The 14973-nt window shown below is 41.9% G+C and overlaps 1 protein-coding gene across 1 annotated transcript; it reads right to left on the bottom strand.

The window, feature by feature from the left end:
* Positions 1-8420: 8420 nt before the first annotated feature.
* Positions 8421-14596, bottom strand: LOC111229445 (carboxylesterase notum2-like). Its single transcript, XM_022755777.1, has 12 exons — positions 14581-14596; positions 13459-13864; positions 13267-13319; positions 12533-12628; positions 12354-12414; positions 11649-11761; positions 11395-11497; positions 10841-11029; positions 10538-10638; positions 9469-9616; positions 9299-9346; positions 8421-8724 (listed from the first exon to the last, which is right to left on the bottom strand). The coding sequence occupies exons 1-12, from the start codon at positions 14594-14596 to the stop codon at positions 8421-8423; spliced, it is 1638 nt and encodes a 545-aa protein (XP_022611498.1).
* Between the last annotated feature and the right edge of the window lie 377 nt (positions 14597-14973).

Below are 14973 nucleotides of genomic sequence, written 5' to 3'. Positions count from 1 at the left end.
AGAAACTGCAATGCAATATGGGAAAAAAATCAAAGACATTTTCAAGTGGAGATGACCCACACCCTCACGAAAATACTGTCTCTAATCGCGTTAATAAGTAACGTAGCCTACTGTACTGTGCCCATGATAATATAAAATGCCACAAAGAGTTTTTGAATATTTATTACGTTTTTGGTAATTCGTCTTATGACCTCGTTACTTTGATGTAATCTGAAAGTTTTTATTGAGCATATTTCAATACTTACTCAGCCTCCCGTCATCTCTACAAGGAGCTTTCTGAACATGCTTTATTAAGACATTTTATTCAAATGTTGATCTTGCAACCAGATTTCCAATACACGATCTTTAGTAATTACTTGTCAGATTTAAAGCAGCGCCACCCAGCACTGAGGATGAATAATTGCATACACCATTCTTATGCATTTGGTTTAGCCATTACTATTTGGGTGGATTTATTTGAAACCAAAGGGAAAAAAAGCACTTTAGTGCCTCATATCAGAGCCCTTTATAAGGCATGTAGCCAATGATACAAAAATTATAAAATCCTTAAGACAAAATCTAGTTCTAAATCTAGGCTTAATATGTGGTTACAAAGGGACCTGACCTGATTTTGGGAGGACATACCTAACTAAAGAGGAATCTTTAGTAAGGGGCATTTATCCTGCATATTCAGGGGGCATACCCAACAAGTTCGGGATCACACATTAAGAAATGAAGAACTAATTAGGTTTTGGTTTTCAACCAAAAGCCAACTACTTGCACCTATCACAAGAGAAATCATTATGTGTGGTATTAAAGCAAATGTCATTAAGAGTGATTTCATGCTGAATAACCTGATACTCCAGGCAAAATATTTGATATTGTTATACAACACAACACAACATGTTTTTATACAAAAACCTTTCTCTCTATTTAGTCTCAGTTGTGTATGAATTTCATAACTGACAGCCAGAGCTCATTTCATATATACATGTACATTTTTTTTATTTCCTTGTAGAAACACCAGAATGAACATGGGGTCTTCATCACCAGTAGCAGCAGCCATCACAGCACATGAGACAGCCAATCCGCCCGCCTTACCAAGGATCTCTGTGCTGCCCTACAGCTGACCAATTACAAAGAAAGAGCTGACAGAGAGACTGGCTCCTCTTGGGGAAACAGGTGGCATCAAAGAGCTCAGGAAATGACTTTTGTAGCAAGATGTGATCTGTTTCATTGGCTCTTGTCAAATAGCTCTCTGTAACTTACTTACACTGTGTCCATGTACATCGACAATCAGAAAGACATCTAATCTAGGTCTTTTATCTTGCAGACAGCAACCCTTTTTAATTCTTTTAAATCTAATTTTTTGTCAGCATCCTCCTGACTCTGTGGCAGTAGGTGTTATCTTCACCAGCATGAAAAGGTTGTGGTTGAGAATGTGAATGTTGTTCACACCTCAGGACGAAATACAGCTCAGTTAGTATCCAGAGAGGGAATGTCGATTATTTAATGAGAGAAAATCTAATCACACTTTCAGTATTTAGATTTTTTATATTTGCCTTTATCGATCTGTGACAGAGGATCAACTTCAGCCCATCATTTAAGCAGCGAAGTTTCTAAAACTGATAAATCAGAGTTTATCACTTGTCCATATACACAAAAGAGGAGTGAATTAAACTGAATTTTCCTAATTTCCTAATAGGGATGGGGGAATGTAACTATATACATTTACTCAAATACTGTACTTAGGTACAATTTTGAGGTGCTTTACTTCATATACTTTACTTCAATATTACCATTCTTTGTTAAGTTTGCCCCTACAGCCAACTTCATTTCAATTTAAACATAAAATATGGTGCATTGTTACAGATTTAACTATCATATAAAGTACTTCAAATGAGCTCCACTTCACAGCCACAATAGTAAAATGCTGATTACACATTAAAGTGCCAGTAATAATGATATAATAAAATATATAGTAATACTACAAGGGCACTCAGAGAGCACAGAACTCCACCAAGACCACTGTCAAATAACATATACCAGACTTTGGAGACAGAAAATTAAATTTAATGGGTTCTTCCCTGACTCATGCCCCATCCCTCCCCCAAGTTTGGTGCAAATCAGTTCAGTACTTTCTGCATAATCCTACTGACAATGAAACAGACAAACAGACATGGGTGAGAACGTTACCTTCTTTTTAATATTTTCTTTAGTAAGAAAATGTCAACACATTTTCTCTCCGTCTAGTCTCCTACTGTTTCATTTTCTGCAGACTCTTCTTTTCTGAGATATTGAGGCCTACAAAACCCAACCTCAGTAATTTACATGCCGCTCAGGGATCCAACCTGAGTTATTTCATTCTGGAGGAAGCACAGAGACAGGGTTTTTTTTTTTTTTTCAATAAAAAGAAGTTTTGACCTGTATTGTGTCTCTGTCATCCCTGCAGCCGATCCACCAGCATGTAATCGACGCCTGACTGCTGCACAGGAGAGAGCTTGGGCAGAGGTTTGAGCTCAAGGTCTTGGGCGAGGCCGTGCAGCAATAAGTTTTCTCTTTTTCTCTCTGCCTTTGTGTCTCTCTCACCCAGCGTGGCTAATAATTCAATTTTACACTTGTGTCCCAGGAGGCAAATACAGACTGAAGAGAAGAGGGGTCATAATCCCAGCTCCAGTGCTGTGGCGACCCTGGAGCTGGCCCACTACTTTATTAACACAGGACCTCGTGAGGTAACCCATTGATCTCTAACACACACACACAGAGAGAGAGCGAGAGAGGGAGGGAGAGAGAGAGAGACAGTGAGAATTGATACAACACTTTCTTTGTATGCTCACCGTCAGTTTGCAGAGCATCATCTGGAAGAGCTGTGGGGATACAAAATACAATCTGTATACCTCTTTAGTTTCTTAACATCTGACTACATTCACTCAGACCTTGTCCACATTAAATCAGTAGAGCATATCCGTCCTCTGAGTTTTTGGCGTCTATAACCAAGACAGCAATTTTCACATTTTCCAGAGACACTCTCCATGATGGATCAATACAAAAACACAGCCTTCACATTTGAATAAAATGTACCTTTTAAATAACAATGACATAAGCCTCCGCACACACAGAAATCACACATTGAAAACATTGTGGATGCACATTGTTCTCAGGATTTCAGATTAACACAGTGTGGACCTAGTTTGAGTTAGTCAACCGATCTCTAAATGTCTATTTAGTTATACAAAATGATTCCAGCTACAACCAAAGGGTTGAAAATCCAAGATGATAGGAGAAAGATACATGTTTTTATCATGAATGAAAGCATGAAAATCTAATGGGAAAAAAAAATCTTGCACATCTTTTGTTATTAATAGAGGGATTCTGGTTTCTTCACTCTCAATGTGAAATCCATCTAAACGTTTGACAAAGTCTCCCTCTTTTCATGTGCAGGTTTGCTGACATAGTCCAGACACTTGTTCGGTCTGTAGCCTTTTTAAGCGTTCCACCACAGCCCTGGATCTGCCGAATCAGCAGTGGCACGACTCTGACACAGAGGTTTGAAGTAAAGTGGTTTTGATTCAGTAGCCAGTCTATTCCCTCTTCCCAAACTTCCCAGACTGCTCTGTCTCCAACATGTTTGCTTGTGTTGTGCATTTTAAGGTCCAGAGGTCTGTAAATGAGTCAGTGCTGGTCCTGGATCCAACTCTTGATGCTTTGATGGGTGACACTAACAGTCACCTCTATGTTGTTTAAATTAAACTCCAGTATGGCAATAGATGCAGTGTAAGTTTTGTTGAAGTAAAGGGTGAATGGTAGCAGCTCACCGCCACAAAGTCTTAACCGTCTGTGGAAACAGTCAGAATGACATTTGGTCACTTTGGGACGGTGGAGATAGTCATCCTGCCTGCTGCCAAACCTTAAGATAATGCAAGACTTGCATACACATGTGTGTGTAGAGCTGCAGTATTCACTATCAGAGTATCACAGTATTCATTCAGTCTCCTGCTGTATTTGTGGGCGTTTGCACAAAGGTTGTGAAATTCTCCACTTTGTGTCTAGTTGACAGTTTGAGAGTTCAGAGGGCAAACATGCAGCCCTTAGCTCCTCTGAGGATTTCTGGAAGGAGGACTATGTCATCCGTCCATCCCTGACTCCAGCTGTAATGGGTTACCATGACAACAACGGTGACAACAGTGGACGCTGTGGGGAAAGTCACAGAGAGGACGCACAAGAACTGCAGTTCACAGGAAAGAAACAGGCTGCATTGAGCCGAGCCTGAGACTGATCAAAGCTGAACAAAGCCCGTAGAGCTGACCCGGACAAACCGAGTCTTGCCTCACTCCATCTTTCATCCATCCAAACACTTGTTTTCTGGTGTGTAATGACGATAATAGCCACACGGGGCTGCTAGTGTAGTTAGTCTTGTACTTTCTGCCCTGATCTGCAACAAAGACAACAGCTGTTTGGGAGATGTTTGAACATCATAGCTCAATGATTGTTCTGGCTTTCAGATGCCTGCCTCAGATAATTATCACTTCATATATTCTACACAAAAAAACTGAGCGTTTGAGATTCAGGGGGGCTTTGTGAAGCTCATTTGTCATGACATTTCTGTCTGCCAGTGATTGAGGGAGTTGGACTGCCGCCTTGGGACGGTTTTTGGATCTCTCCCAGACTGCACCTTTGCTGTGGTTGTGCCTCCTGGATATACCAGATGAGGACTCTGACTGTATCTGGGAAGAACTGCTACCAAGTTTGGAGGTATGGCGCCTGGAGGAGAACACTGATCCAGCTTTAGGAACAATTGACAAAATATCTTTGACTCCAATGAAGCCTGATCCTGTGGATAACCTGAACCAGCTGAATCAATGGGGATGAGAAAAAGTAAAATAAAATAATGAAAAATAAATTAAAAAAAAGATTTTGTGTTTTTGTAAGACATCCTTGACATCAGACTTTTTTTTCTGAAAGAGCTGAGAGTAGTGCACCTGTGTGATACATTTCCCTATTTGGTACATGTACTGTAAATAAAAGGAAGGTAAAGTAAAACAGGAACATTTAATAAAATCCACATCTTTCAGGATCAGCTGACTTCCAGTCAAACTTTGGAGTCCCGCTGAACTCACCCAAATGCTAGCAGTTGTAGAACAGGAGCTTTTGATTGTATCACCTGATCTTCCTCTTCAGATCTGACAAGCACTTTAAGATGAGGTTTCAGTCTTTCAGAGTCTGCAGAGCTGCCGTCCCGCCCTCAGTGGCTGACCTCGCACACTGTCAGCCTGAAGTCCGACAGTGACAACCAGCCTTTGCCGTCTGCACAGTCCAAGTCTAATCTTCATGTGAAGCCTTACCCATTACGCCTGTCCTCAGAGAAAGTCAGCAGCAACCTGGCAGAGTTTCGTGGCTCCTGTCTTCAGGTACTAAAGGGCCTTCTTTCTAGGTTTTTGGCCTTGTTCTCCCCACAGAGTTTCAGCCTGATGACCAGTCCACGCAGATCATGGCCTGCCCACCTTGAAGTCTGTTGCCTCTGGCATTTTGGACATCATAGTCTATGGTGTGAAGGAAATATGTCAGAAAAAGAAATCAAGAAAGTTCCCACTGAGACAAAAGACAAAAGTAACAGGTCATTTTCACACCGACTGAGGTCAAAGTCGCTCTGCAGGAAAAACTGCAAGTTTCTCACCTGCCACAGAGAAGCTGTGGAGGACACCCAGCAGGAGCAGACATCCACCTTCAATCTAGATTATAACCAGTGCTGTCAGGACTCTGCTGCATCAGGTCGACATATGCAGCGACGACAGGGACAGATGGACTCTGATCAAACTGGAGGATCTGATCAGGGAGGACAAACTATCCAGCTTCTCCCCGCTGCTGATGAGTCCTCTGAGTCCACCTGAGTTTCATTTGTTTGTTCGTTTGTTCTGTGAAGCAGCTGTGAAACATCTGCTCAGCTTGTTCTTTCTCCCTCCTCTCTCCTGGGGGAGGGGGTCTGGTCCTACGGGTCCAGAGCAGCAAATCATCCATCGGCAGGTTCGCAGAGTCAGCGCAGCTGTATGATGACATCATCAGCCAGTACACTCAGCTGATGTCCAACCAGATGAAGAGCAAGCTCAGCAGGTCGCTGGAGGGGGACAACAGTGCACCACAAAAGAAGGAGAAGAGAAAGAACATTGTGCATTTCTTCCAGAAGCTTCCAAGAAGATCCAAAACTAAAGGAGGACACCAACAAACGGGATGGACACGATCTTCATCTGAGGATGCTGAGGATGAGGAGGGAGGAGTGGATGCCTCTGAGCTGAGGAGGAGGAGGGTTGTGAACTCGGGCTCTCTTCCCCATTTAAAAAACTTTCTGTACTTGTCTCTGTAGCTCACTTAGGAGGAGTGAACTTCAGCCCACCTGCATCTAAAGGAGAAGGGACACTCATTTGAGGACAGCAATGTTGACATTTTGTGCAGAGAAGAATGACAGTGTGAAAGAGGAGCAAGAAGCTGTCCATGAAAAACTGGAACTGAAGAAGCCTTTCAGAAGAGAAACCATATTATATACACAAGACATTTTATATTGTTCCAGCTGTGTTTTATTATATTATCATTCATTATCTATTTATACAGCAGCCTCCACAGGAGGATTTAGTATTGTTAACAAATACATTAATAAGCACTCATTACAGCTGCATTATAGTCCGTCAGAAACCACTCCACCTCTACCAGTCCCTCAAGGCTACACTGATTTTTAAATCATGTCAAACAGTGTGAACTTTCTTTAAATTTAGTCCATCTCCGTAGTGGCACAAACATTAAAGATAAAAAATATAAATTAAGAAAAAACAAACACACACAATTAATTAAGCTTAAATAACATACGCATGAATTATAAAAGTAGGTGTGATTGATAAATAGACTGTATTGCATCAATAAATAGTCTGTATAACCCCAGTTGTTAGAGTTTAGCAGTATTATTGCACTTAACCAAGATTTTATTGCACAGAACCAGCCTCAAGTATTTCAGTTCATGAGTTCAGCTCTTTGATGGCACTTGAGTAAAAGCTGTTCAGTCTGGAAGTGCAGGTCTTAATGGATCTGTAGCGCCTTCCAGAGGGCAGCAGAGTGAAAAGGTGGTTGTGTGTTTTCTTTAGCAATGTACTGTACTTTAAAGATTAGAAAGGCTGCTTTCAGTAATTAAACATTTACTTGTGCACACGTTTGTGTTGACAGCAGCGGCATATTTAGTTTATGATGGCAATGAAAAAGTGTAGACCCAAGACCCAGGTCAAGGTCAGTAATCTGACCCAAAAAGGGGTCAGAGGGTATTAGACAGGCCAGAGACTATGGGTGATGAAAGGGACCAATTAATGAAGCAGAGATATCAGCCACTGTCTCCGCCTCCATAGTCTCAAAAGTCAACTTGACAGGCAAGCAAATGTTGAGCAGTTGCGAGCACACATGGGTCGAACTCACGCTCATCACAACCTCGGTCATATCATATGCATGTGTCTGTTTTTTAATGTCCACTGGTTTTGTGACTAATTAAATACCATATCTTAAATGAAATACCAATATCCAGCATGAATCATGTTTGTTTCCTTCATTGGGTCAATTAATTCAAAGAAAAATCACAGAAAGTATCAGATATAATGAATAAAAAAAATGAACAAACAGACTTGGATGAAGCAAAAAATGCAATTTAATATTTTTATTCCCTGTTTCAACTTGTGCAACATCTCAATCTGATACATATTATCAGCAGATACAATTCTCCTTAAATCCTTATCATATGACATAGTTACTACTGTACCTAGATGAAAATAAAAACATACAATTACAGTAGCATCTGTAAATGCCTGGCAAAACTAGCATGACATTATGAAAAAAGCTGGTCTTTAATGTTGACAATGACAAAGAATTGCAATACGTCATCTTTATTATGTCTTTGCATTCTAACAGCTGAGCAATGAATAACCACAGATTCTTTTTATTGTAGACTTCACATGTCAATTAGCTAAACAGGACGTATATATTTTTTATAGATTATCCACTATACATGAGAACAAATTATTGTAGTTTCATCTCCTGCTGGCCTACATAGAAATATATCAATAACTAATCAAAAGTATGACTGTTAGGTAGGAAGAGTATAAATAAACTTGGCCATCCGCTAAAACTCAAAGCTCTTCAACCAGTACAACTGAAACAGTTTAGTTTAGGCCTAAAGCTCTTTCCTCTTGTGTCCAGTAGAGGGAGAGCCAAACCACTCAGACCCAGACACAGTGACATACCCACCAGCCAAGTCACCAATTTAACACACACGGAGCATTATGGAATGCTGAGCAGCACAAGATGTAGTAACCAGATTTCTGTACTATTTCTATGGTTACATTAAAATTTCAACACATTCTTTTCCTCTTAAGCCTTTGCCTGGCCATATCTTAAGCTGCAGTCCCCTTTTACACTTAGCCACTATTGCTGACCATGCTAGCAAGAGAATCTTCATCTCCCTGGGGTTCCAAGGCCAGCTTCTGGAGGTCAAGGCCCATGGCTACTAGCATCTGGAGCAGGGTGAGCTCCTGCTGGGTGGCCTGGTCCACCAAGGCCGGGCAAGTGGGGTTGCACTGGGGCGACTGACAGGTGTCCACCAGGTGGAAAGGACAACCTTTGGCAGGAGTCCTGTTGTTGCGCGTTGCATCCAGACTCCTGTCCCAGCACTGCAGTGCCCGTGGCAGAGAGGTGCCTCTAACTTGGAAACTCATCCAGTTACTAGAAGAATAACAAAATGTCAGGGAGTAGAAATAATGAGAGGGGCAAAGTTTGTAAAGGAAGAGAGAGGGGCAAAGGAAAGAGTGAAGGGAAAGCATAGGTAAGACGGTTGGGTAAGTAACTGAGGACCAGGAAAGTGTAATCAGCCACGTCATGGTCTTATCACAAGTTTTGCAAATTGCTTTGGACACTTTTGGCTCATCGTCTTGGTGTCGCAGGTGTTACAGCACAGAAATGCAACTGCAAGATTTCCTACAATGACCTTAGACCTTCAGCTCCTCCCATAAAGAATCCTCACCCTCAGTAAATACACCTAACTTAGACTGACTCTGTAAACTTAGCTCCGACTGCACTGACCCATCAATGTCCATGTGTGCAGCAAAACAATGAGTGTGTTCAAGGGGTACCGAGGGGTTAGGGAAAGTGTGAAATGGCATTTGGTGACATGAAGAATGTGGCGTGATGAATGAGTGAGCACAAACAGCAGCATAAGCTCAATAGGGAGAGATGGCTACTGGAATAGGTAAAAGTAAAAGTGTATTAAAAACACCACAAGTCAAACATCCATTCTTACCTTTTAGTGATCACTGTGTGGGAGAGGCAGGATGGGGCAAATACAGCCCTGAAAAACAAACACAGTCACCTCTAGGCTTTAGTTCATCTTTTACTTTAACCATCTAGTGCGTATTAGATCTATTCTTATCATTATATGTAGGTTTTTTAAATAAGTTGTTGGGAACGTACGTGACATCTCTCAGGGAGTTCTTGAGCTCCCTGCCCAGGTTCTGTATGTACTGCCACTGCTCCTCAGACAGACTCTGTCCTCCCATGTAGATGTTCTCCACCCTCAACTGCTCCTCATCAAACAGCCACTGCACAACAAACAGTGGGGCTACAGGGAACACAGAGTTCAACATTAAAGCTGCTCTCATCAATATGTTAATATTAACAATTGGTCAGATGACTATGTGTAATGTGAACAGAGTGGCTCATAGAGACAAACCCACCGCAAATTATCACCCGATCACTCTGCAGTTGCCCCCTGCTCTACAGAGCTGTAGATTGTTTTAGCTAATTGTTTTAGTTTTACAACATGTGACTTTACTGTTTTGGTTCATTCCGACAGCTTTCATTAGCATCATTTCTATAGGCAGCTGGCAATTGTTCGCTACCTGCTCAACACCAAGCAGCAGACAGACAAAGTAAGGGACTAACTGTTGAATAAAGTGAAGCATTTAGCAGCTAAAGGCTCAGATATTTCCCTCAGAAGTTGGTGGAGACCAAAACGGAGCGAAAAAGGAGGATGTATATTGGACTTATATTGGACGATATGTAAATAGGCTGTTAAAGTCTTTGCTAACTTCTTCAGCAAAACAAGTTTGTAGCATGATAATAAGTCGATGTTTTGTTTGTAGCTTGTTGCCTCTGAGTGGTCGAAGACATATCAGTTGTTTGGTGAGCAAATTCTCAGGTTCAGCCTGTATTACTGTCTCCATGGTGTTTTTTTCTGATACCAGCATCAGGGAGTCACTGAAGTCAGTAATTGTCAAGCTTAAATGTAGGGCCATTTGTCGGGTCTACAAAATATCAGAAAAAATCTGGCTTTTGTAAACTACAGTTTCTGTAGTTCTTCCAGGGGGGTTTACCAACATGGACCATTAGCATATGTGCAGTCTGTTCACTTTTCGGCTTTTGATTCAGTTAAACTCACAACTATAATATTTCTGTGCACCTTACTTCTGAAAAGCTGGAGTCAATCATATAGCATGTTAATCCAATGCCATGACAAACTAAGGTACCAACCAGCACTCACAGGTCAAGGTAGAGTAAAGTTTGTGTCCAAAGAAGCACTGCCACTCTTCTCCTCTCTTATAGAGCTGCCGACATCTATCAGGCACAACGCCGTTCCACAGCCTGAGGAAAAAATACATGAACCGTTAACACAATTAAACACAAATTTGGAGCTCAGCCACTTTTTTTTTTAACAACACTGTAAAAACCAATGGAACAACACTGTATTTTAAAAGAGCTTTTTTTTGAAATTATACATCTGTCCTATGAAAGTGACTCTTAACATCAAATCTGCACAGACTTCCAGAAGACTGCACATCTATACCTGAGTCCTATCTTGATGGCGTCTTCGGGTGAGCAGGAAACAGTCTCAGGACAATTAGGTGATCTCTGCTGCTTACTCTCTATAAACCAGCCAGAGTCCACGAGGCCTCGGACCTGAGCCTCTGCACCGAGCTGCTCCAGCTGACTGGCCACCCTCTCAATGTTCAGCAAAACACCTGTCCCACCCGCACTGCAGGGGAGCCACAAACATCAATAAATAGTTTGGCTTTGAGAGAGACATTTTCATTAGCGGTATCAAAATGACAAATGCATGCCAGCTAACAGCAGGGAAGTGAAAATTTAAACAGCTTTGCATTCAGACAGTGGACCTTGTTTTACAGCTTGGGGGTGTCCTAACAACAATGTTCACCATTACACACATTATTGTTCACAGTTGACTGTAAACATCTTTATTGTTGACAAGAGGATGCACCTTAAATAGGGCTTCTCTTGTTTAATGTTAGGCATGGAGATGGTCCATATGGGACAGAGGATGCAGGCTCTTGTCCAAAAGCTGTGGTCAGCAACAGAGCAAGAGCAATAAAACAAACTCACCTTGTGCCAGACAGCATTACAACCTTGGCCAGCTTGATTCCTTTGGGGATGAGGTCTTTGATGACCTCGCGGATGATCAGGGATCCCATGAAGGTATACTCAGCTGATAACAAATACAGACAGCAAATGACTGGGAGCACCACAAACGGAAAAGTTAGATTAACTGTGTTTTCTTATAACCAAGGGGAGCACAGATCTGTCGTTGCTATGAGGGACCTCACTGAGAAGATCTTGAAGGATCTGAAGAAACCTACTTGTGTTTGCATTTCTCTCTCTTTCTTTCTCTCTGCCTTGTCGTGGCCTCGGAGGAGGAGTTGGGGCAGGCCCAGTACCACTCCATACATCACTTGAACAGTACGGGATGAAACTACAGAAAAGGAAACAATCACATTTGTTAGTCTGAACCTTGAGGCCATCAAAACAATTCTTTCTCTCCTCCATAAAAATCAACTCAGGCTGCAGGTGGCTTCTTCTGTCATGTATCAGATTGGGACAATGTATTGGCCGCTATAGGCTACTGACATACCAGAGCAAGTAAAGCTGAAGCACCGAAACCTCTGAGTGTGGTGAACTGAGTCTCACTTCAAAGCTACACGAATGAAAATCTTTATATCAACAACGGATCAAATGACAATGTGCAACGTGATAGGGTTGGGGTCATTCATAGAGACAAAACCACTGCGGATTGTCATCTCACTCTGCAGTTCCCCTCAGCTCTGTGGGGTGTTTTTCTTCCACTCCCCTCAGATGCCAAAAAAATCAATTAGTTCAAAAACAGCTAGAGGCACAAACAAAACAAATTCCCTGCTGTGTTATTTTGTCAGCCATAAGATTATTATTATTATTATTATTCTAGTTTATACAGAACTGTGAACATTTTACAGATGGCAATCTTCTACACATGACACCTTCAGTAGCCACAATAATAAGACTCACAGTGAGGATATACAGGTACTTACACAATGTTTGCATTATGCCAGTGTGGGTTTTCCTCCACTTGAGAAGACAGTATTCCAGTTCCTGTAAATCCGGCAGAGATGAGACAGATGTCCTTTTGTCTCACCAAGGGTTACGTAAAGAAAGTAACACTATGGGAACATGTATGACATGCTTTTTAAAACACGGCCAGCTGACCTACCTCTTTTTGTTTGGGGCCACCCCGATGAGCTCATTAGTCGGGGGATATTTTGGTACCTGGAATCACAGGTCTCTTTGCTGTAGCAGCACCAGCCACCTAAAAATAACAGAGACTAATATTAGACATCAGGCGCAGCAAGGGAGACCCTCATTAGCCCATCATGGAGGCCTGTGAGGAATGGAGAGGGAAAGCAATGCACCTGTAGCCTGGTCTGCCAACAAGATCATACATTCACTGACAGTTGGACAGAAAAGACATGATTCCTTTCATTTACAAAATGTCAGCTCCTGATTTGTTGACTGACTTTCAGCTCACGTAAAGTGGTAAATAAAACAGCAGTATGCCTCATATATATATATATATATATATATATATATATATATATATATATATATATAATTGAGGCAAAACCAATCTATTAGGCTGCACAGAGCAATAGACCCATAAATCCTAAATCTTATCATTTCAGCCAGGTAAAATGTTTGTGTTTGGGAAAATCTAAGGCACACATCTTATATTCTCTCAGAAGTCACTCTGGTGTCAAGCAGGATGATAATCCACACACATTTCCCCCCTCCAAAGTCCATCAGAGTGACAGACAACAACCAAAAAAGGAGAAAAACAGAAGATGACGGGACATGACATCCCCATCAAAATTCCAATGGGGGGCGTCGCGCCAAAACAAGCTGACCTTTTGGGACCAAAATTAACTAGTTGGGTTTTTAAATACTCACCTTCCAGAAATAACAGCCATCGGCGGCTTCCTCTGAACTCCTTTAGGTAAAACCTGTAGAAGCACAATTAAACAGGAATGAGGAGATAGTAAAGATAAAGCAGCTATGAACGGACACACTGATGCTCTATGTAGCTTCTGTTAAATCTCTGTATTAATCAACAAACAGATAGGAAATGGAAAAACATCTCACCCAGCGGCTGTTCCATCATTACATGTAACTTGGGTGTTCTTGAGGAAGTGCAGCCTCATATCATCTGTCTGTTGTCCAGCTGCTCGAGCTGCAGTGGCGCCCTCCCGTCCTGCTTCAGCCGTGCCTCCAGTGCCTCTTGTGCTTCCAGTGCCCCCGGTGTTTCCAGTGCCCCCAGTGTTTCCACTGCCCCCAGTTCCTCTAGGAGTCAGATCAACCGTGGGGGGTGACTGGCCAACTTCACCTCCTTGGTTCCCACCAGACTTCTTGGTGGACTTGCCACTAGCTTTAGCATTACGGTTGTTCTGACACCAGATTCCCCCAAGCAAAAGCAAGAAAGCAAGCTGGCCCAGTATCTTCATATCTGTGGCAACATGAGAGAAAAGATTTATACATATAGTAATTATTACTTATTCATAATCTGTCTTCATATACAAATTACCGTTACTAGCACCAGATCTTTTCCATCTTTTAGTCTAATTATCCATAACTTGCTGTTTAATTTAAATCCATCACTTTTTGACCCAGAAATCAGCTTACCTCTCTAAGAAGAATCAGCTTTGAAGACTGTTGCTGTGGCACCCCCGGGGTCAGGCAGATAAGTGGTGCTGCTGAGGAAGGAGTGAGAAGTTCAGAGCGCAGTGACCAGGTGTGAGAGGAGGATGCCAGTCATGAGTGATGAAGCCTTGACCAGGTTTTGATGAAGCCTGCAAATCAGTGGCGAGCTTTATAGTGCCACCATATGGATCAGATTTCCTCCCATTTTCTCTTGCAGCTCATGCCAGGCCCTGAGATAAACTGCTGACGACACACCGCGAGGGGAGGTACTGGAAGACCAGTGGCGAGGAGAAAAGATAACACACGCGTCTCTTCAACATATTCCAAGTCAATGCACACACCCACCACCCGGCACTTTCCCATCTCACCGTGCCTCAAGAACGAGCTTCTCTTTCTCCCCCATCCCCTCTATTCTTCTCCCTCCCACCGTCCACCTCTGATTGCCAGTGTTTTGATTTAAACATCTACGTGGTCGGCATAACTGCATAGCCCCTTTGTGTGGTATGTGACCCAGAGGTCAATGGAGCACACACCTCAAACACTTTCCGACATGGGAATGAATAGTACCGTAACGTTCCCGCATGGTCAACAATTTAGTGGACACTCTCAAGTCACAGGTGGTGGACAGCAAGCACATTATGCATGTTCCCAAACTTTTTTAAATCAATTCTCTATATTATAAGTAACAATAACAGAAATTTGCCAAATAACAGCTCCTCCATAACAGCCTTAATGTGCTGTGTTCATCTCCTGGAGAACAACCATTACCATTACCACTGACAAGTTGAGAAGTTTGGTTTTGTTTGTTCTTTCCAGTCAATTTTTAAATTCTGAAATATAGTAAATATAGTATAAAGCAAATTTATATTCTTTTGATAATAAAACTATCAGTATTCCACTAAGGGAGATAAAGTCAAAACGAGGAAGTCGTTAACCATTAAAACATCTAAGATTGAATTT

Source organism: Seriola dumerili, unplaced genomic scaffold (genome assembly GCF_002260705.1).
Source record: "Seriola dumerili isolate Sdu_G_001 unplaced genomic scaffold, Sdu_1.0 BDQW01000230.1, whole genome shotgun sequence".
Lineage (NCBI taxonomy): Eukaryota > Metazoa > Chordata > Actinopteri > Carangiformes > Carangidae > Seriola > Seriola dumerili.
The sequence above is the reverse complement of the archived record's forward strand: the minus strand, read 5'-3'. Positions and strand labels throughout refer to the sequence as shown.

What these genes read in the sequence shown, in the direction of transcription:
- LOC111229445 (XM_022755777.1), bottom strand. An exon ending in GTGGCCCCAAACAAAAAGAG is followed by an intron (nt 12,415 to 12,532) that starts GTAGGTCAGCTG and finishes CCGGATTTACAG; the next exon opens with GAACTGGAATACTGTCTTCT. An exon ending in AGAGAGAAATGCAAACACAA is followed by an intron (nt 11,498 to 11,648) that starts GTAGGTTTCTTC and finishes ATTTGTTATCAG; the next exon opens with CTGAGTATACCTTCATGGGA.